The 23,474-nt window shown below is 44.9% G+C and overlaps 2 protein-coding genes across 2 annotated transcripts in view; both read left to right on the plus strand.

The window, feature by feature from the left end:
• Positions 1-7: 7 nt before the first annotated feature.
• Positions 8-13,636, plus strand: idh3b (isocitrate dehydrogenase (NAD(+)) 3 non-catalytic subunit beta). The gene is given in 12 exon segments (XM_048234478.1): positions 8-475; positions 1,163-1,336; positions 1,611-1,731; positions 2,533-2,593; positions 2,688-2,820; positions 4,494-4,627; positions 4,738-4,840; positions 5,362-5,470; positions 5,473-5,507; positions 6,246-6,340; positions 7,353-7,413; positions 13,183-13,636. Coding segments are annotated over 12 exon segments (1,149 nt in total). The 5' UTR covers positions 8-430; the 3' UTR covers positions 13,261-13,636.
• Positions 13,637-14,348: 712 nt separating this feature from the next.
• ptpra (protein tyrosine phosphatase receptor type A) overlaps positions 14,349-23,474 on the plus strand; it is a 51,232-nt gene continuing 42,106 nt past the window's right edge. The window contains 1 exon segment of the mRNA XM_048235620.1: positions 14,349-15,442. The gene's annotated coding sequence lies outside the window, so the exon portion shown is untranslated.

Consider the following 23,474-nt stretch of genomic DNA (forward strand, 5'->3'; position numbering starts at 1 on the left):
TCTGTGCCAGGAAATGTGTCTAATGATACACCTCCTTCTGGCTGACAGGAAACACTAAAACATCATAGGCTACAGTAGCTGATCTGGGATTAAGCAAATAGTGCAAAACATACCCTTTAAGTAGGCTATGACTTAAATAATCAGGACTTGATTTCTGATTAAAACTAACAGTGACTGAACCGTGGTCAGTACATTTTGTTATTAAGGTAGATATTGTGGCTGAAAGAAATCTCTGTCAAATCGAAATTCCTTCAGAGTAAAGTTATTTGCATTTGAGCAACCAAGCTGAACTTATTTTGGCAACTAGTTTGTCCTGAGACACGAAAATTGATCCCTTCATCGGCTAGCTGCCATATATGGTTGCACTTCCTTTTGTCGAGTCAGACGCTTGCGCACTTGGAACCGCGCTCCTAGAAACCGCATTGTATCCATGATGGCTGCTGCCTTGGGACGGAGTCTTGTAACATTGGTCAAGGTGAGTTCAGATGGAGAGGCAGTTTTCTTAAGTATCTGTTTTTCTGACAAAGTACAGGCAGTTGAAGAGATACTTAGCAGATGTCTTGTCAGGTTGGCGTTTCAGCGTTCGTTTTAGTTACTTTAAAGCACCCCAACGGCTGTAATGTTAGTGGGCGAAGGGTGCTAGGTAATGTTAGCTGCGGGCGGGAGAGAGAGGGGTGCCAAGTACTTCAATTGACAGGCCATGAAGCTGCCATAGTTGTGTGGAATTGTGTCATCTAACATAAGGAACAATATATGTTCTTATCTATAATGGTGGGGCCTATGAACATGTGGTCTTTGTCGTCTCCTGTCTGATGTCCTTTACAAAATCGTTGTTAATGAGGCTAACCTGCTAGCTAACGTGTCCTGTTCCGCTATGCCAGTGAGGTTTGGCCTTTCAACTCGGCAGCTAAGTTAGCGTAAAGCCCGGCGTGTGTCATTCAGTCTGCCAAAATTGCGGATTCAAACGCATCTCTGCATTCCGGGTCAGACTACTGCCTGTTTGTCAACTTATGTCTTGCGTCTATCAATTTACTGTCCATATCGAACATGCTTTTTACACATTTCCCGTCAGTTGAGTTAGGTGATACCGTGATTCCTGTCATATTCTGAGTCTACAAACCCTTCTAGAGATGATTGTAAATTGTCTCGTGTTGTGTTGAAGGGTGCTAGTGTTCCCCTGTGGCAGCCCGTGAGCACGAGAGCCCTCAGTCTCACCGCGTGTCGCAATGTCCCCGAGGCTCCCCCAGCTCGGGCTGACAGCACCTTCAAGGTTACCATGGTACCTGGAGATGGCGTCGGACCCGAGCTCATGACTGCCGTCAAGGAGGTCTTCAAGGTGTGCAGAAAAGTCTCTTTCTCTCACTCATATATATGATATTTATGTATATTTATACGTTTTAAAAATTGCCCTCTTTTTATATCTTTTATATATTAATATATATTATCATTCTTTGCTTTTGTTTATGTAAAGCACATTGAATTATCCCTGTGTAGGAAATGCGCTATACAAATAAACATGCCTTGCTTCATCCTAACTCTGTCATCCATACTTCATTTTCCATTACCCACTCCCTTTATTCTAACTCTGAGGGTGTGTGTGTGTTCCACAGGCTGGTGATGTTCCGGTGGAGTTCGAGGAGTTCCACCTGAGCGAGGTCCAGCACATGGCCAGTGAGGAGAAGCTGGACCAGGTGCTGACCTCCATGAAGACCAACAGGGTGGCCATGAAAGGTGAGCTGTCCACAGCCAGGCATGGGGAGCTCAGAGAACAGCAGTAGCTGTGTTTACATTACATTACATTACATTTGGCTGACGCATTTTTAACCAAAGCGACTAACAACATGGTAACAGTTAAGTTTTAAAGTAATTCTCTCAACAATTTTAGGACAATTTAAAAACGGTACAGTACAGTAAGAATAAGTGCATCAGTGAGTGCTGTTTTTAAACAGTTAAGTGTCACTTCAAGACGGGTGGTAAGTGCTAGGATCAACAAGACTTGTTGTAAGTGGTGCTTTGAGAGGAGATGTTCTCTAAAGAGCTGGGTCTGAGTTTTTTGAAAATGGAGAGGGATGTCCCCCCCCCCCGCCCTGTTTACATGCTCTTCGGTGTCCCGCTGATGGTCAGGATTTTGAAGTGTCCTGGTTTTGTGTTTGTGTATGTAAACATCATCGTTTCCTGATTTCAGAACCACAGAAAAACCCTTGTCCTAGTTTTGAGAAATCTTGTTCTACTAGTTGAAGTACAGGATTCCCTGCACACAGGATTCATCATGTGTAACCAGGGACCTCAATAACCAGGTTGCTCTGTAGTCATGGAAATAACCAGGTTGCTCTGTAGTCATGGAAATAACCAGGTTGCTCTGTAGTCATGGAAATGCCATATTTGGAATATGATCAAAACCAGGAAGCCTCATAACTGGGATTGAAGTCCTTTGTAGACACAGTCAATGAACAGTAATAATGGTTTTCAGATTGTGTTGGAACCCTGAATGTCATGAAGTGACAGTTTGTGTCCACGTGTGTGTGTCCACAGGGAAGATTCACACTCCCATGGAGTTCAAAGGAGAGCTGGCGTCCTACGAGATGAGGCTGAGGTGCATCATCATCATCACACTTCCTGTAAGAGTGTGTGTTTAGTTGTGTGCTGAGGGCACCTGTACTGACCTGTGTGTGTGTGTGTGTATGTAGGAGGAAGCTGGACCTGTTTGCCAATGTGGTCCATGTGAAGAGTTTGCCTGGTTACAGCACACGCCACAACAACCTGGACCTGGTCATCATCCGCGAGCAGACGGAGGGAGAGTACAGCTCTCTGGAGCACGAGGTAAGATCCTACACACGTATATATATATATACACATATATACACACACACACACACACATATACACACATACACGTATGCATAAACACATATGTAACTGTGTCATGTTTGACCGACCGCGCGGTTGAATTTATCTTATCAATCAAAATAAGCAATTTAATGTTGTCGACCATTGGTACAGATTCAGGCTCCAGTACTGTTTTTAAAGTATCAGTTTAGTACCAGTATCGGATAAAACTGAAATGATGCCCAACCCTACTCTACCTAGCATCTCTTACCAGCACGTAAAACACACACACACACACACACACACACACACAGGCATGAAAACTCCTCACCTTTCGGCGAAATTCGCCGTTTTGAATCCAAAATAGGGGACTTACGTGGTTTGCGCAGATCCGATGAGAAAATATTGTGTGGGGGGGGGATGTATGGGGTTACAACTGAGTTTACAAATCACGCGCAGACGTGTCTGATCCAGCAACGATTATGTGAATGCAGCCCCTATGCATTTAGCCTATTAAACAGTGGAAGCTAAATTTTGCCGCGGATGCAACGCGAACAGAACGCTTGCGCTGGAATAGCCTCTCTGTCTGTGTCACTACAGATATGCGTCTGAAATTTGAGCCCGGCGAGGAGAGATCATGGGAGAGATGCTTATTGATGTCACAGGTGGGCTAGTTGAAACGTTCAACTTCTGTCAGAAAAAGACGTTGAGATTGGTGTAGCAACGTAGCATAGGCTGTTGTTAAAGTTAGCGATATATACAGAAATATAGACATAACGAGTTCATTTGATGAAGAATACGTGCAGTTTTAGCCATCTAGATCGACAAAAGGTGAAGCAAATAGGCATACTTTATCAATATAGCAAAGGCTAATGTGAATAACTAAATAGTTGAATTAAATGCTCCTAAACTGGGCTGGTGCGTTTTGTCGAGTTCAGAGACAAAAACAGTGTTTGACATGGCAATGCTGTCTTAAGAAACGCTCAGTGGCCTGACACACTAGCACAATGCCACAATCTGTAAGTAGCCTAGCTGCAGGTTAAAACATTTCAAACCAATTTTACAAATTAAAGCCTAGTCTACCCTACCCAAGTTTATTTATTACCTGGTTTGGTCCAACAAATATTCAGACTTATTTTATTCAGACTTATTCTAATAGTCTACTATGAAGTGTCCCGTAGGCCTATGAAATCTTCAGAAATGTCTGATAACTTCAGGCACAAAGAAAAAAAACTCATGTAGATTACTGAGGAGGAGAGGAGGGCCAGGGTGAAGCATGTTGCCAAACAGCACACTTAGGCCCAAGCCAAAAAGAAGAAATAATAAGTTTTTGTTTTTGTAAAAAAAATAGTCATTTTGTAGTTTGTTTTCTTTATAAATCTCTGGTTTTAGGCAACTTCATACTCCATGGAAGCTATGCACTATTGGCAACAATGTCACTCGCGCTTGTTTTGCTATGAAGCGGCCATTTCCCACTTTGCGCGCCCTTCTCACCTTTTTCACCCCTGACCTGTTTTCATGCCTGCACACACCAAGCGAGAGTACAGCATGCTACATGCTACACACACACACACACAGAACACGGACACACGCACATATAACATGTGTGGTCCATTTGTGGTGTTCTGAGCTATGTAATGCTTACGCCTCCTTGTCTCCCATGACAGAGTGTGACCGGTGTGGTTGAGTGTCTAAAGATCATCACTCGTGTGAAGTCTCGCCGCATCGCCAAGTTTGCGTTCGACTACGCCACCAAGAACGGCCGCAGCAAGGTCACTGCCGTGCACAAGGCCAACATCATGTGAGTACAAGGACATTATGAGGAGGGAAGGTTACAGGAGTGTGTGTGTGTGTCTGTGTCTGTGTGTGTGTGTGTGTGTGTGCCCCACTGATCAGTCCTTTCCTGTACAGGAAACTGGGTGACGGCCTGTTCCTGCAGTGCTGTGCAGAGATCGCTGAGCTGTACCCCAAAATCAAGTACGAGAACATCATCATCGACAACTGTTGCATGCAGGTAAGACCCTACCCTCACACACTTGATTGTGTGTGCGTGTGTGCGTGCGATATCTCGTTCTCGAACTTCGAACTCAAAATTAGAATCGACAATGTAGCCACACACCCCCATATCAACTATAACATGTATGCCAAGCAAAAACACACACACACGTGTTGAACTGCGGCCTCTAACTTTAGGCTGCCTGCAGCCAATTAATATATATCAATCGACTGAAATCGAAGCCCCTCTTGCTACTCTGAAGTGAAAAGATGATATAGTCTAGTTACAGTCCAAAATAAAATGTACATTTAGAAGTGCATATTCCATGAACACTAACCTTGGGTCTATTCAGAATGTGCTGAAACAATCAAATTATCATTCCGTGCTTTTTCATTTCACTATGTTCACATATGTTTAATGTCTGTTCTGTTTACAACCTCGCGGTTGTATAAAAAATCCCCCCCCCAGAATCGTGACACCCCTATGCGACACAGAGCCCAGATTGTATTTGATTCCCCCTCGAATGTCTTGTTCCCCAGCTGGTGCAGAACCCATACCAGTTTGATGTGCTTGTGATGCCCAATCTCTATGGCAACATCATTGACAACCTGGCCGCTGGGCTGGTGGGTGGAGCTGGGGTAGTGCCTGGGAGAGCTACAGCGCCGAGTACGCCGTGTTCGAGACGGTCAGTACCCAGCCTGGTCATCTCTCTCTCTCTCTCTCTCTCTCTCTCTCTCTCTCTCTCTCTCTCTCTCTCTCTCCCCCCATGTTGGCATACTCTCCCATAAAGTGCCTGCGTTACCGTAATTGGAAATTTCATGGCTATTAGTTAGAGTGCAAGCTGTGGTATGCTGTAAATAACAGAATGGCTCTCTCAATTGATTGGGTGAATGAATTCTGTAGTATACCTGTGGGAGTTGTTGTAATTGATTAGTATGTTGAATGAATGAATGAATTAATTCTGTATTATACATCTGGGAGTTGTGAATTGATTAGTTTGTTGAATGAATGAATGAATTCTGTATTATACCTCTGGGAGTTGTGAATTGATTAGTTTGTTGAATGAATGAATGAATTCTGTATTATACCTCTGGGAGTTGTAATTTATTAGTATGTTGACTGAATGAATGAATTGATTAGTATGTTGAATTGCTGAATGTATGAGTGAACGAATTCTGTATTATACCTCTGGGAGTTGTAAATTGATTAGTATGTTGAATGAATTAATGAATGAATGAATGAATTGATTAGTATGTTGAATGAATGAATTGATTAGTATGTTGAATGAATGAATGAATTGATTAGTATGTTGAATGAATGATTGAATGAATGAATGAATGAATGAATTGATTAGTATGTTGAATGAATGAATGTAGTGATGTGTTGGGCTCAGAGTGAGGATGTTTCTGGTTTACCACCTCAGGGAGCGCGGCACCCGTTTGCCCAAGCAGTGGGCAGGAACATCGCCAACCCGACCGCCATGCTGCTGAGTGCTGCCAACATGCTGCGCCACCTCAAGTCAGTCTCCTCCTCACACACACACACCTCATGCACACACACACGCACACACACGCACACAAACGACATTAAATAGAAAGTCGCACATTGTTTATGACATACATGAATACATTCAACTTTATTTGAATACTATTTTATACCGATGAAATGTTTATATACTATAAGTTGCTTTGGACAAAAGCGTCCGCCAGATACCGTACACATAAACATATAGACGCATACAGTGTGTTGAATAGAATGTTATTGTGTGAATTTCATTTTAATGTTACTGTGTAAGGCGTGTAAAGGGTCTACCAGTGCACAGTCTGCCTCACCACACACGTTTTCTACAGTTAGACCCTTACTCTTGACATGGTGTTACATGGTGATGGTTACTGGTCATGTATCATCAGTGTATAGTCAGTGTTATTATTACTATTATTATTATGCTTATTGTAGGCTTTTCAACTTTATTTGAAACTATTATTATTAACTAATATAGTTTTCATACACTGTAAGTAATGTTCACACACTTGTTTGGACAAAAGGTGTCTGCCAAATTCCCTAAACATAATACTAGCAGGACTACTGGAGCAGGTGCTGAAAGTGACCCGACATTACATTAAATGCTGTGCGTGTTCATTAGGCGAGGATCACGTCCGCCAGGGGCAAACGTAGCGCAACGCTCAGACCATAATAAGTTTTATCTCGTTCCTAAGCAACACAAACGGTTTGTCAATTGAATACGGTCACGTTGCGCTTTGAAAGTTGAACCAAGTTCAACGCTCAGCTTGTTCAACGCTAGTGTTACGCCAGCATTGCCACCGTTCCGCTGCCGAACCATAGAGAACAAGAGGAGAACCTGCCACCGTTCCACTGCTGAACCATAGAGAACAATAAGAAACCTGCCGCTTGCCGCTGGCTAATGTGATCCCCGCCTTATGGTTCAACACCGATGTGAGCATGTTAATAGTTAGGGTGTGTGTCTAGCGCCCCCTGCTGTCTAACCCCTTTGCTGTGACTTCTCTTCCAGTCTGGAGTATCACTCCAACATGGTCTCCGAGGCTGTCAAAAGGGTCATCAAGCAGGGCAAGGTGAGACTGGGTTGCGTTTGCATTGTTGTTAACTTACATAGTTACAAGCAGTAGAATGAACATAACTAGTCATGCTGATGCCATGTTGCATAACACATTTGAAACTGGGAATGGGAAGTAAGCTAAGCAATTGCGGAACTGAAATCACATTGATTTTTGATATTGATCACTCCAAAGCGATTAATAAACACCAGACACGAGATGCGTTTGTGCACTTTACGAGCCTCCTGATTAATGAGCATCACTGAGGACTCCCAGCCAATCAGGATGTTTATTCTGCACTTGGAACATCGTCATAATGTTCATTCTACTCCTTGTAGTCCTGCAGTTTTACATAATGATGGACAGCGAACGTACACTCAGTCAAAAGTGAGGCCATTGGAAGGAATGATGGACAGCGAACGTACACTCAGTCAAAAAATGGGGTCAACCAAATATACTTAAACCAAATATATACTTTAAAGGCACACTATGCAGTTTTTTTAGCTTAATATGCAAGTTTTTTTAGCTTAATTTACCTTCATTTAACATGACTTTTTTCGGGTTGAATGGTGGCCGTCTCGCTTACACCTAGCGCCTGTGAGCGGAAAAACCACCCTTGCAACTGTGGGCCAACGGGCCGACAGCCTCAGTGTCAGGAAGTATAACGAGTGTAATGAATTGCTTTACTGCATTCAAATAAACACACACGCCAGGCACCGGCTAGAACAAGGTAGTGATGGAGTTTTTCAGACATTCGTCATGACAGAGCCAGCGAAAAAGAAGCAAAAACTGAGAAATGGTAAGGAAATTGCCAATACTGCATAGTTTACCTTTAAGAATATAAATCATCTTTTAAATATAAATATTTTCTATTTTCCTACCCTTGCTCTGGCTCTGAAAATCACTTGCTGCTCTGAATAAAAGGATGTGCTAAATGAATTAGGGATGCATGATATATCGGCGGCCGATATATTATTAGCCGATAAGTGAAAAAATGAAAATATTATCGGTCCGATAACAGAATTCTGGCCGATAATTTGCGCCGGTATTTTTTAAGTCCTAATTTAGGCCTACGTAAGGTCCATCTGGCTACACTGAGCTACTTGAGATTGGTTGGCTATACTTTTTCCTCAATATAATGTCAGCGGTGTGAATGTATTTCACCACTCTAACAAAATCTGTGGATATCGCGTTCATTTGGGAATTTGTGCATCTCAAAATCCTCTAAGTGAATGATCCGCCATTTAACCTTACCAGAGCAGAGCTCAGCCCTATCTAGAGCCGTCTTGTGCTGGTGTGTTTGCACTTTACCGGCTGCTCGGGGAAAACAAACTTCGTTAGTGGGACCAGTACATAAGTAGGCCTAGTTCTAAGTTGTGTTTTTAGTATTATATTTGCATTACTTTAGCTTGGGTTTTGTATTATTACCTAGAAATATGCTAACCATTCGTGCTTCAGTTCCAGACAGGTCATCATCATAAGTTATTAAAACCTTCGGGCTGCGCCTTTCATTTCTGCTGCAGCAGGTTGTGCATAACAGAGTAGACATAAGACATAACACCCTGGAGACAGTGAGGAGTTGCAGCTTTATTCAGTTACCCGCCACTTTCTTTATTACTTGAAACTAAACCTAAGTTTCCAATTATTATATGTGCCCTCTTACAAACTTTTTGTTTCTTGAATGTTATGTTGTCTGTGGACTTAAAATTGATTTGGTCGCTATACTGTATGTCTGGAACTTATTCCAAGCTGAGCCTTTGACTTTTATGAGTGTTTAGTCCTAAATGAAAACTCGATTCAAACTCTCTAGCCACTCACTCGCAATTCACTGGCGTCAGGTTTCACTTAAAGGAGCCACACATACTGTAGGGCTAGGCTACTGTTATGTTGTTGACTGCCGTTACTATTGAGGACTATTATGAGTTCTGTCCATCATTTGGTGGTAGGTAAAATTACTGCAATAAAATTATGCTTATTAAATGCTTTCCCCAAATCACTTTTAACATTTTTTTTCAAGAGTAATATTATCGGTTATCGTATCGGTTTTGGCCACAACAAACTAATAAATATCGGTTATCGTTATTGGCCCTAAAATTCCATATCGGTGTATCTCTAAAATGAATGAATGTAAATATAAATGTACTGCACAGGGGTGCATTTCCCAAAACTGTTAGCAACTTACTTGGTTGGCAATTGGAAATTGCATTGCAACCAACAAAGTTGCTAACTTAGTTTGCAAGTATGGTTCTGGGAAACGTGCCCCAGACAGAGTGTATGACGCTGTGTGTTTTACAGTCAGTGATTTTACCTGGGTGGGTCAATGCCGTTGGGTTGAGTATACTGATGAGAAAGACACCCCGTTTGCGTTGTGCATGTTGATGGTGATGACCACAGTGTATCGGTATTGCCATGCCACAAGGACACTAACATCTCTGCAGATCTAACACCACTGCTACCACTGCTGGGCTCTTGCACTCACCTCGCCTCGCCTCACCTCACCTCACTTCACCTCACCTCGCCTCACCTCACCTCGCCGCCATGGCTACGTGTCTGTCTCCATAGAGATGGAGTGTTTATGTTGTGTCTGGGTTCTTTGTATCAGGCTGTGATGCTGAGTCACGTTAGGGAAGTTGCATGTGCCCTAACTGAACGACATCATAACCTCACTCAGACTTTCACCCACATCGTGAGTGTGTGTGTGTGTGTGTGTGTCCGTGGCGTCTCATGGAACAGGAAAGGGGTGTGTTGTCTGTCTGGAGGAAGCTGATGTTGAGTTTTGCACATGACTGGCAGAGAATCAAAAACTCAGTTTCTTAGCTGCAGTGTCCCTCAAGATCCTCCTCCCAACATTTTTTAAACATCGTCCATTTGTTGTGATGTGTGTCTGTGTTTATGTGTGTGTGTGTGTGTGTGTGTGTGTGTGTGGTGTGCGTGCCCCAGGTGAAGACGCGAGACTTGGGCGGGTATGCCACTACCACTGACTTTGTGCAAGCCGTCACAGCCAACCTCCGCCACCGGCCAGTTTAATGAAGAACCTCAGGCGCCCACTGAGCCATCCAACCCACCCCCACCCCACCTGCCGCATGCTGTGGAACTGCCCCTGGGATGCCCCGAGTAGGCGCACTTCAACTACACAGTTTACTGGGAGCTCCTCACTCAGCTCCACTTCACTCAGGAGGGGCGTCACCCTCTCCATTTCCTGTTTCTAGTCTCTCAGATGAGAGAAAGGTTCCTTAGGGCCCTCTCCCTCATAGAACAACCGTTCGCAGACCCTTGCAGAACCTAAGCACCCTTAAGAGTCGTAGGTTAGTGTTCCAAGTTAAGTAAAAGATGTAAGGGTTTCCTCTTGGAACCCGTTCTGCTATGATCTTACGCCCAGGAGAACCTTAAAGCAGTTTTAGATAGCGGTTTTCTATTTAAAGACTGATTGTTCCACAGTCTCTGGATCAGGCGATCTGATTGGTGCTGTGATAAACCCGCTCACTGCTCGGATTCTTTCCACTTCCTCCTCTCTGTGCGTCTTTCTCTCTCTCCCTTTGCTCATCTCTTCTCTACTTCTGCCCCTTCCCTCTGAGTCTCCTGTCTCGTGTGTGTGTGTGTGTGTGTGTGTGTGTGTGTATCCTCCTCCCCTGCAGTGTGTCCTGTGTGTACCTTCTTATACTGTCTATCTGTCTTTTTGCTTTGGGTCTCTTCTCCCAGATGACCCCTGTGTGTGTGTATGTGTGTTGCTTTGGGTCTCTTCTCCCAGATGACCCCTGTGTGTGTATGTGTGTTGCTTTGGGTCTCTTCTCCCAGATGACCCCTGTGTGTGTATGTGTGTTGCTTTGGGTCTCTTCTCCCAGATGACCCCTGTGTGTGTGTGTGTGTGTGTGTGTGTGTGTGTGTGTGTGTGTGTGTGTGTGTGTGTGTGTGTGTGTGTCTGTGTCTGTGTCTGTGTCTGTGTCTGTGTCTGTGTCTGTGTCTGTGTCTGTGTCTGTGTCTGTGTCTGTGTCTCCTTCTCCCAGATCACCCTTGTCTGCATGGCTCTCTATACCTGCTACGTTGTCGGAACCGGAGATAGATTTCTGCTCTCTGTGTGTGTGTGTGTGTGTGTGTGTGTGTGTGTGTGTGTGTGTGTGTGTGTGTCTGTGTCTCCTTCTCCCAGATCACCCTTGTCTGCATGGCTCTCTATACCTGCTACGTTGTCGGAACCGGAGATAGATTTCTGCTCTCGTGTGTGTGTCTGTGTCTGAGTGTGTGTGCTGTAGTCTGTCAGAGGGAACGGAAGAGCTAAGCCAGTGCTCTGATCAAAGATTCCGCTGCCACTGTGAAAGATCCTATCTACAGATCTACAGTCAGTCTTTTCCTGAATCAGACCGTCAGCTGTGACGTACATCAGCCCTCCCTGATTGCAGAGCAGGAGTGTCTGTGTCTGTCTGTGTCTGTCTGTGTGTGTGTGTGTGTGTGTGTGTGTGTGTGCTTTTAGATGAACGGCCTACTAGCTTTGCTTCTAGTTTTGTCTTCTTTATGCCTTTGTCTTCTTTCTCTTCGCTATTTTAGTGAATTGTAATGATCTATACGACCCCCCACATTCCTTTACTACCTCAACTCAGGGCTACACTCTCCCAGCATCTTCTTTATGAACTCTCTCTCTCTCTCTCTCTCTCTCTCTCTCTCTCTCTGTCATTCCTGTTACCTCTGGTCAGTTCTGACTCTCCTGAGCTGAGTCACACAGGGCTTTCATACCTGATCTTCCACTCACCCGCTATCACTGGTCCATTCACTGGGCAACCAGCCAATGACCAGTAGCCTACCAAATGACGCAGTATTAGCTGTTGCCATAGAAACTCCTATAGAACATTCTCAATTAGTCAATGACTGCTTCTGATTGGATAGCAGCTGGTCCAATGACGTGCTCTGTAAATACAGTGGAACGGTCGTCATCTGTTGATGGTGTTTCCCGCTGTGTCGTAATGCTAACGGAACATTTTTATCTGTAACATTGCTGCTAGCCAATGCTTTAGCATTTGTGCTTATAAAAAAAAAAAAACTCTTCTGTCTTAAACTGATATACTGTACATAACTGTCTTTGTTATAACAGTTTCCTATGTTGGGTCATTTCTAGTGTAGAGGTCCACTGGTTTCTTAGTGTTTGCAGGTAATCACTGTACGGAGACCGTAGCAATCATGAGTCAGTCTCATCAGCCAGAGTCATCTCAGGGGCACAGCGTATGTTGTTCATGCTGTTGCCTATGCCATATCATGCTGTTGAACAGTCAAATAAACAATAAATTAACCGAAGCTTCCCTCTGTGTATGTGTGTGTGTGTTTGTGATTTGTTAGCGTTGTGTGTGCTACTGACTTACTAATTATATGGATTCCTGTCTGAATAGGAACAGCTCTGGTGTGTGTGCGCGCGCTCAGTGTGAAGGTTTATAGGTGCATTAGTGCAGAGTTAAGCCAAATATACTTTATTTCAAAATGCAGGTAACCTTTTATAGATTCATCAATTAGAAACTTACATGCAGTAGTTGAACTAATGAGAAGCCTGTGTGTGTGTGTGTGTGTGTGTGTGTGTGTGTTTGCACAGGTGAAGGGTTATCAGGAGTTCATGTATGTGTGGGTGTATGTGGCGGGCTGACTGTCAGTGTGTGTGCAAGTACCTTTTGTGTATTTACACAACGTGTGACTGAGATAGGTGTCTAGTATAGTGTGTGCGTGTGTTTGTGCGTGCGTGTGTGTGTGTGTGTGTGTACATATATTGTGCACTGATGTCAGGTGTGTAATGAGCTGTTTTCCCTGGGACAGGTGCGCACAGGTGACCTTGGAGGCTACGCCAGCAGCGATGAGTTTACCCGCGCCGTCATCGCCAACCTCACTGCCTGATCCTCTACAGGACCTGAAACCACACACACACACACACACACACACACACACACACACACACACACACACACACACACACACACACACACACAGAGACCAAGCCTCTCTTTAGATGCCCCCTTCACTAAGAAAGCACAAAGTTGAGCAACCATAACCTCTTTACGTTTATATCAGCCAAGTTAACGGGGCTGGAACAACGTCATCCACATTCCATACAACTGTATTCTCACTGCTGAATCTCATCAGACGTGGAACTAATTTGAAACCGTAAAAAAAAAAGATGTGGTATGTCTGTGTATTTATTCTGCTATTTATATGCTTTTAGAGTTTATGCCACATTTATTCATTTGTGAAAAATAAACGTACTTGTGTGAAACACCTGAGATTCTTCATTGAGTCTAAAAGGAGTCAATGATTTTTATTTGTCTCATAAGTAGAGATATTGCTGTACAATCTGTAGTGAAATGCCATTTATCTGCTCAACTTTACTGTGCAGAGGTGTCCTGAGGGGTCACTAACTGTAATGAAGAATAAAGATTTAGAAAGAATGTAATAAATAGATTGAGAGAAGTGGGTAAACAGTGCAGTTGCAGTGTGGCGTAGTTTAAAGAGTTTGTTCAGGAGGTGGATGGCTTGAGGAAAGAAACCCGTCAGTCAGGTGTATTGAAGAATTAAATGACAGAAATAAACGTGATGTTGTATTCATATCTGACCAGCTGTGGGAGGATATTGCATTGTAAGCATGACACTGTAAGAATGCAACATTGTCATCAGCAAAGCTCAAAAGAAAGGACGTGGTGGAACAGTGGCCAGATGTGACACACACTTTGTGTGGTTTTCATACTTCACTTTTTAGGAAATAGAATGTGTCAGTCCTTATAAGTAAATGATTGTTAGGCTGAATTTTGGATTACCTCACATTTCACTTTGTGTGACACGGAAAGTTCTACGACCAACTACAGAATTGTTCTCTGCACTGCTTACTAAGAAGCTGATGGTGAATGCTAGACAGTCCTTTTGCAACAACAAAACATGAGGTGCCTTCTTGACAAATCTAACACCTGTAACTGGCAAGATTGTTCCTCAGCAATGCCAAGTCCACCAATCAGTGCCCAGTTCTCCCATTAATGTGCCTGTCTAACTAGGGCAGTCTCTCATGCAAGACAATCCTCCTCTAGCTTTCCAGTTCGGTCTCCTTTTGCCTGAGGAATTACATAGAGCCCTGATATGTTCTACTTACCAAATCACTAGGAAAGAGTTTGACATTTAGAGTGGTAAATCTTTTTAGTTGGTTTCATGTTTTGTATGTAATACTGCTTCTGGTATACAACTTTGCGATGAAGAATGGGACCATTTAAAGAGTGACATTACATCTGGAATGTTCTACTAGTGACACACTACTAGCACATGAGATTTCACAGGACACACAGTCATTGTCAACATTGTTGAAGACACAACAAGTGATGATGTTCAGTCAAGGATGCACAGACTGACAAAAAGTTCAGCACATTTTAGATGTGTTAGTGTCAAAATAATATATGCTTAATGTTATGTAAGACTAGCTGTCCACACTGGGGTGTGCATTAATTGATCTGAATCTGACTGTAGCCTACTTTGTGTCGCAGCCTTCAACAAGTGACTGGCCACAAGATGGCACTCTGTATGTGAAGGGTGTGACGCCTGTGCGCTCCCTTTTGTTGATCCAGTTTTCCTCGTGCGCTTCCCGCTCCACCGCCAGATGTCGCGCGGCACCTTCCGGGGGGGGCGGGGCCTGTCCCGGGAACGCGCTGCTTTCCATTCCAAGCACAGAGACACAACATGGCGGAATAGGAGAGACGGCCGAAGCGCCCGGATACAGCGAGTAGAAGCGCAGGAGTCTCGCTAAATGTGCCCTGTTGGCAAGAATTTCGTCTGTCTGTCAGAGAGAGCCCAGAAAACTTTGAGGAATTTGGGGCTTCTCTTTGACATGTAATTTGGGGGGCCAAAAGCCAGCGATCTATCACCCCTCTCCAAATTGGCCGTCTGCACGGGATCATTCCAGTTACCCAGGCCCCCCACCCCGCACACACTCTCGGTTCTTGGGGTGTGTAGAGAGGGGCAGGGGAACAGAACGTGGAGAAAGAGGAAAAATAATTGCACTTTTCTGAAATATAAAGGCACACGTTTTGAGAGAAGAGTCGTGGTGAGTGACTTTTTGGATTGCTTGTTCTTATCATGAAAAAGTCTGCGTCTGGGTCGTTTCAGATTTTGTTGTAACGTTACACTCCGGATAATACAAATAACCATACCAGCCAGGTTTTGTGACGCTTTAGCCCGTTAGCCAAAATGACTCAAGTGAGAACCTTTGATCTGCAAAGAGGCTGAAGTCGGAGGAAAGGGCGAAGAGGATTTTATGTAACGCGCGCGCTCTCTCTCTCTCGTGGTTATGTTGGGAGCGCATTTCAATTACGTTTCGAGCAACATGAACATTCAACAGAACTAGCTGGGAGGCAGGGAGGGAAAATTAGTACGGGGGCTGGATAGAGGGGGGCGAGAGGAAGGGAGAGAGACCATACCTTTTATTGGAAGTCAGTCAGGCCGATGGTAAGCTAAACCGTGAGCGTGTTCTGTGAATGCTTTCACTGCCGTTCACAATACACAACGAAAACAATCGGCGTCCAGCGCGTTCGAGTGGCGTTGGGCTACCTGACTGAAAGTAACATATTGATCAGCGCTTTGTTGCTTGCTACACGATTCGAGAGGGTGGGGAGGGGGTGATTGGGGGCTTTGTGGGACGATAGGCCAGGAATTAGGTCGTTCAGACACAGCCGTTCCCTATCAAATCAAAACAGTTGGATATTCAATTCCCATTGTTTGTGCAGTGAACATCGCGAGTCGTTGGTTTGCTCATTTCCTCACATAGTTCAATAGTTTGCCTGTCTGATCCATAACGCAATCTTCTCTCTAAACACTGGAAATTTCCTCTTCGGCAGCAATGAGCACACTGCTAGAGCTAAAACCCTACTGACTTTTGTAAAATTGTCTACATTACCAGCTAACTATGCCGAAGAGATTGTCTACATTGTGTCCGTTTCATAAGGTTGCGATCTGAGACGGAGTTGTACCTTCGATAGAATTTCAGAATGCTTTCCCGATGAGTGGAGCAAATTCTCATAATTTGTAACATTGTTTATACATTCGAGAACCAAGCTGGTAACATTTCTGCTGCGAACCAGTAACAGTCCGTTCAGATTGGATGGCTTAAAGCTTGAGGCATAGCCCTATAGGCTATGTTTTTGTCCAAACAAATTATGTAAACTTAAACAAGGAGAAAATACTCTCAAGGTCCAACAGCCAGCCAAGGTCCAACTAGACATAAAGTAACCTACAGCTCCACTGTACAAAACTCAGGAAATGGAGCACAGTTAAGGCAGTCATTTGGGATATCAGTACTGCTCATTTGGGATATCAGTACTCTCTCTCTCTCTGTCTCTCTCTCTCTATCTGTATGTTAAGCTCTGTGTAGTAATTAAATAAATACTGTAAATATTGCTGTAATAAAATCGTAATAGATAGACATCTGCCTTTTACACTAACACACTTGTGAAAACTGCATAAAGTAGGCCCATGCAGTGTCTGTGTATGTGTATATATATATATATATATATATATATATATATATATATATATATATATATATATATATTTATTTTTTAATGTGGAACAGACAATTGTCATTGAGGACATTTGAAGTGAAGTGAAGTGTAGTGCTGATGCTGATGCAGTCTACTCTGAGGCCTTGTCACTGATATGTCAGCCTAGCAGATGTGAGATCTGAGGTCCCTGTGAGAATCTTAAATTGGGTGTATTTGAAGCGATGGACTCGGTTCAGCATTGGGACTTTGATGTTTGATGCAGCAGGGTTTCACCAGAGTCTCGCAGTGGTGTAAAATTGAATCAGTGGACCTAGATTATCCTCTGAATAGGATAACATGGCTTAGGCAGAGCAGTGTGGAGTGGCACATACTATATCCAGATCAGAGACAGACCTCACTTCACATCACAGACACAGCAGGCTACTCCACTCTTCCAAGTGCATGGACGCTAGTGTCATTTAGGGCCACTGCTGGAGAACTCTTGCGCTGATTTCACAGAATGCAACATGGGCGACATGACATATTTCACTCAGCCTTTGACCTCTGTGATTGTTTTGTTGTTGTTTTGTCATCATTGTCACAGGCAGAGATGGTCCCTTACATGCCCGTTATATGGTTTTCTATCTTTTGGTTTAGCATTTTTTAAGTAGACCAGCGACCATGACAATAAGCCCTATTAAGAGACACAGGCCCACTCTTCCATGTCTTAAATAGTGATTAACCTGACTAGCATGCTGCCTGCTCCTCAGCCCTGGCTGTGTTCTGCTAGCTGAAGTTTGAGGAGGATAATTTTAGTTGTGCCGTAGCCTCTTTGCGCCGGCGCTGTCTTAATAGGGCTTATTGTCATAAGTGATGATTCGGGTCAGGTTAGAGTTCTTCTCCTCGGTGTTCTGGTTCAGCGGCCAGCGGTACGAGCTCAACCGAGCCGAGCGCGTCCAGCTGGCGAGCGTATGGCACGGCACTGATGGCTCATGGGAGAGCAGGGAGGAACAAGGAAATCAAATAAATAAAAAGGAGGCAGCACCAGATGTCTGAGTGTCCTCATCCTCGTCTCAAATCCGCGGTGACGTGACCAAAGTTGTGACAGCACTAGAGAGGAGATGACGGGAGAGGAGAGGCGAGAGGAGAGAAGAGGAGAGGCTGAGAGGAGATAAGAGGAGATGAGATGAGAGGAGAGGAGATGGTGCAGCAGGAAGTGAGGAGAGGAGATGGCGCAGCAGGAAGTGTGCTGGGTGCTCGGCCGTCCTTATCGCGGCAGCATAGAGGGACCACACCCACCCCTGGAGGACCCCAAAGCCAGAGTGCTGACCTCACACACACACCACAACACACACACCCCCCTCAAACAAATATCACCAGGCCTCCCCAAAGTCCACATCACACACACGCACATCCCACCCACTGAAAGTAGAGGTGAATGGGTGTGTGCTGACGTGCTGATGCCTTGAGGCAGGGAAAAGTAAAGTTTGGCTGATTTCAAGGGCACTGCACTTTCAGGAGGCCCTCAAAGAACATTATGACCTACATTATTGGCGATATTACATATGCTTTCAAAGAACATGATGACCAACATTATTACATTATTGGCGATATTACATATGCTTTCAAAGAACATAATGACCAACATTATTACATTATTGGCGATATTACATATGCTTTCAAAGGGCCCAACGTTTCCAATGGTACCCTTGCGGATCATTTGCAGGAATTTGACCCGGGAATCTCTGAGTTGTGGAATGCTCTTTCACTGATTGATTGATTAGTCAGGTCTGCCCTGCCTCTGTGTGTTCCCGGCTCTGCCACTCGGCTGCTCATGCCTGGGCCTGCAGCCGCTCCTCGCTGGGAACGCTCACCAGACCTGACTCTTATTGCGTAAGCCCACAGTTCGCTCGCTAACTGGGAGATGGTTGGAAGACGCCCTCGCACCAACACCTAGTAATTAGCCTGGATTCACACAAACCACTGCAGTGCACTGCAGCCTCACCGGGTGCCTGATTGCTGAGACTACACACACACACACACACACACACACACACACACACCAACACACCAACACCAACACAGCATACACTTAAAAACACACACAGTTATACACAATACACTTTAATACACACACACACACTTACTAACTATACACTTTAACACACAATACACATATACAATACACTTTAACACTCACACATCACACACACTCACTCTCACTCATACATTCATCATACATTCATCAAACAGGCACCACCCACTCACTCATACTCATACACACACACACACACACACACACACACATACACACTGCCCTGTCGGTGAGCCTGCTGATTGGTTCCCAGTGCCAAGAGTTCATGTCAGAAACTGCACAGGCAGGACAGAGCTTTGCTCATATGCAAGAAATGTGTCTGAAGTTGGGAAATCTGTGTGTGTGTGTGTGTGTGTTTAGGCCCACACATTTATTTATGTTATTATTTACAAGTTTATTGTCAGATGTCTTAGAAATGCAATGGAATGCATTTACATATAGGACCCACACATAAGAACCCCAACACCAAAGGGCACGACTGCAAATTCAAAACAGAATGCAGACCGTCAGCGGTGACGTACAGCAGCCCTCCCAGTGTTCTGTTTGCAGAGCAGGTGTGTGTGTGTGTGTGTGTGTGTGTGTGTGTGTGTGTGTGTGTGTGTGTGTGTGTGTGTGTGTGTGTGTGTGCTGGTCTGGAGTGCTAAAGCGCAGTAGTGTGGTCTAAGTGAAGTCATGATTTTGGATAGTCTCTTGAAGGAGTGTCCATCCTGAAGACAGGGTGATGATGTAGTGTGTGAGTGTGTGCTCTTTAATTGCACAGTTTGGATTGTCACGGGGAACGGCTGTGTGTGTGTGTGTGTGTGTGTGTGTGTGTTCCCCTGTGCTGAAGTAATCCAGCGAAAATATTTTTGCCTTAAAGTGAGAGTGAGTGAGCGATCTCTTGCGCTCTGGTTTCGGGTGATCTCACAGTGTGCAAGAAGCGCACACGCATGACAGCATTCCGAAATCCCCTGCTTGACTACAGCGCTCCAAAATATCCCACTTGACTCACCCCCCCCCCCCCCCCCATGAGGCCATGAGGGCCAGTCTGAGAAACCTGGAGGATAGACGTCAGTCACGTCCACGATGACTCCTTCAGACTCCGCCCCTGTCTGCGTCGCTGACCAATCCCAGCAGGCTCTCCACCCTATGGCGTCAGGCGTGAGACTGCATGTTTAGCCTGCCTGCTCTGCTCTGCTCTGCCACTGACTGAACACGCAGGAACGCCCTGGCTGCTGAACTCCACACGCTTGCCTTGCCTTGCCTTGCCTTGCCTTGCACTGCCTTGCCTTGCCTTGCCTTGCCTTGCCTTGCCTTGCACTGCCTTGCCTTGCCTTGCCTTACACTGCACTGCCTTGCCTTGCCTTACACGCCACGGAGGGGTTCTGATTGGTTCAGACAAGTTCTGGGTTAAGCGCTCGGAGACACAGTTCAGCGATCAGCCAGCTATTTATTCACAGCAACACCAACAAATAATGTGTCAGCATCACCAAACACTGCAGGCACAGAGCGCTGTGTGTGTGTGTGTGTGTGTGTGTGTGTGTGTGTGTGTGTGTGTGTGTGGATGTAATCATTCCACTCCACTCTCCAACGCAAGTCACTTGTGGATGTGGGTTCTGCCGCATCACAGAGACAAACGGATGCTGAAACTAATATAAAGGAAAGCTGTAATGGTTTTGTGCTGAAATCCTTCCTGTCTGACATTTCTTGGCGCTGTTAGTGCAGAGCGGCCAGAGGAAGAGAAGAGACTAGAGTCATCATCTCCCCAAACTCTCTGAAGATGCAGTCATCCATAGGCAGCATGGGTACTCCATGACACTGGAAAACGCTTCTGTTTATTGTCTAGAAGCACTTCCCCAGCAGAACCCTAGAGGCCAGTGTCACAGCAGAGTAGTGTGTGTGTGTGTGTTCTGTGCCTGTGTGTGTGAATGGTGTATGACTGTGTCTGAATCTCTTGTGTTTAAATTATTTGTGTTATTATGGTTGATTTCCCGTGTGTGTGTCTCCAGTGCATCACCACTGACATGTCCTCCCACCTTCTACCTGAAAGCACTCAGAAGGTGCTGAATCCATCAGCGTTAATATGACCCTTCTCGATTCAGGGTCAGACGATGTTGACTGACACACCTCGCCACTTCTCTGCTCACACAGCTCATCCAGTCCCACCTCCGTGCCGGTTGCAATGCCTATGATACACAAATTATTTCACGTTAGGGAGTTGTCAGCGTTGGCTTTTCTTTTGCTGTCTACATAGCTCTAGGCCTACATAGACTGTATTTTGTCTGGTTGACACAAGTAACATGTAGCTTCTGGTGGCCCTATTCTAGGGTTACTATGTAGCCACTCCTCCAGGTAGCCGATGCGGCTGCTACATTTTAGATTATCATCGTTAACGTTACATCATAGCACTAGCTAGCTGACGTCTGTAGCCTGCTACACCGCCCCCAAAATGTAGACACACTGACACTAGTTGACATTAGTTCATACCAATTATGAGGTCCACTCTTTAGGTATATGCCCAACCTAAACTTAGAGCTAGCGTTCTTGTCGTTTAGACATGATATGTCTTACTGAAGACAAACTTTAATAACATTAGTTGCGATTGCCAAGCTAGTAGCTGGCTAATTTGCGATGGAAGCTAGTGCTGAAATCAACTTACCTTCGGTGTAAACTTGACCCATGACGCCAGGATCTTCTCCTCCAGTGAGGTTAGGGGCTTCACCGGGCAAACCAGCCCCTGTCTTTGCTTGGTCCCTCCTTTGTAAGACCCCCTGATCTTAGCATCACTTGCTAGAGAGGACCACTTTTTTCTTTGTACTCTCCACCGTCCTCAGCATCCCACAAACTGCTGAGACAGAGTCCGCCACCTCTTTCCAGTGTCTATCTTTAGAGCGACGTTACTGGGTCATTGAAAATTTCCCGAACAATAAATGTTTCCTGTCTTCCACCGCCTGAACTAATGCCTCCAACTCGTCTTGGCTGAAATTAAAAGCCCTCCTCTTCTTATCAGCTGGACCTGCCATGACCGTAGCTTGCTGTTTCGTTTAGGCTTTCGTTAGGCTTTAACGTTAACTTTTAAGCTCATTTGTCGTTACAGTTATGCGTTCTATCAGTCTCGTGCACATTCTAAGTGCAGAAAAAGACATAAACTGTTGATAGCCGTCGAAAAATCAGATTGATAGAACATTTAGGATTTTCCTAAATAAAGATAAGATAGGAAGCCACAGATAAGATAGGAAACGGACATTAGTTTAGGCACTGCTTCTGTAATAGGAAGTTAGGATTTTTCCTATCTTTGGTTTCCTAACTTAAATTAGGATGAGCAGTTAGGATTCTTTCTGTAATGAGGCCCCAGAAGCCTCCAGTGGTCGTCATAGTTACCAGCGTGGCCTGCTAGTACCCATGGCGTCCCTCCCGCCTCTCAGCATCTCTCTCGGCCTCTAAAGGCCTTCTCCACTCACCGGGAGCTGGTTCTGTTCTGTGTTCTTGTTCTCCAGATGTTGTTTGGGCTGTTTGGAGCATTTACACCAAAGATACATCAGTTCAGAACCTGAAAAGTTGGTTTGGAACTGGAACCAAAAACAATAGTTGTTGTTTTTTCATGCGAACCAAAGGGGTGTGTGCCATTCGACAGGTCAGTTATGCATGCTACACCCACCCTGTTGAGGACGCATCCTTGGTTCTGTGCAGGATTTCTGGTGGAAATGCAGGCTGGTTCACTAGATGGCACCAAGGTCCAAAGAACAGAACTTTGAACGCAACCGGTTTAAGACCCGCCGGTCTGCTGTCTCGTGATCACAGGGATCAGGGCTCAGTCCTCTCCAATTGGTCCCGCATGCGCTTTACAACGGTGTGTATCGTCCGGGAGATACACTACGAGGCTGAGGACTGTGGCCTGAGCTCAGACGAGTGTGTTTGTGTTTGTATACTGTGTTTATGGTTATGATTCAAATAGAGTTTTGTCTACAAGTTCCATAGTGGAGTGTCTGTGTGTGTGTCCGTATGTGTGTCTGTGGGTGTGTGTGTGTGTGTCTGTGCGTGTGCATGTATGCTGGAGGTGGACGTCTGACTCTTGATCTTCCGGGCAGGCATCGTGGGTAGTCTAAATGTGTAACTTCCTGGATACGGTGAGCAATGTTATGAGTGTGAGTAGACCATAGCTCATCGTTTGCCTGGGGGGGGCCTCTGACTCACCCAGGGGCTTTCCCCGTTCCCACTGCCCCCAGCCAGCAGCGTCACACACACACACTCACACACATATACACACACTCTCTCTCTCTCACACACACACACATATACACACACACTCTCACACACATATATACACACACTCTCTCTCTCACACACACACACACATATACACACACACACTCTCACACACATATACACACTCTCTCTCTCACACACACACACACACACACACATATACACACACACTCTCACACACATATACACACACTCTCTCTCACTCACACACACAAAAACACACACCATGGAGGCTGGGAAGGAGGCACAGGAATGGCAGT

This window comes from Alosa alosa, chromosome 23 (genome assembly GCF_017589495.1).
Source record: "Alosa alosa isolate M-15738 ecotype Scorff River chromosome 23, AALO_Geno_1.1, whole genome shotgun sequence".
In the NCBI taxonomy this organism is placed as follows: Eukaryota; Metazoa; Chordata; class Actinopteri; order Clupeiformes; family Clupeidae; genus Alosa; species Alosa alosa.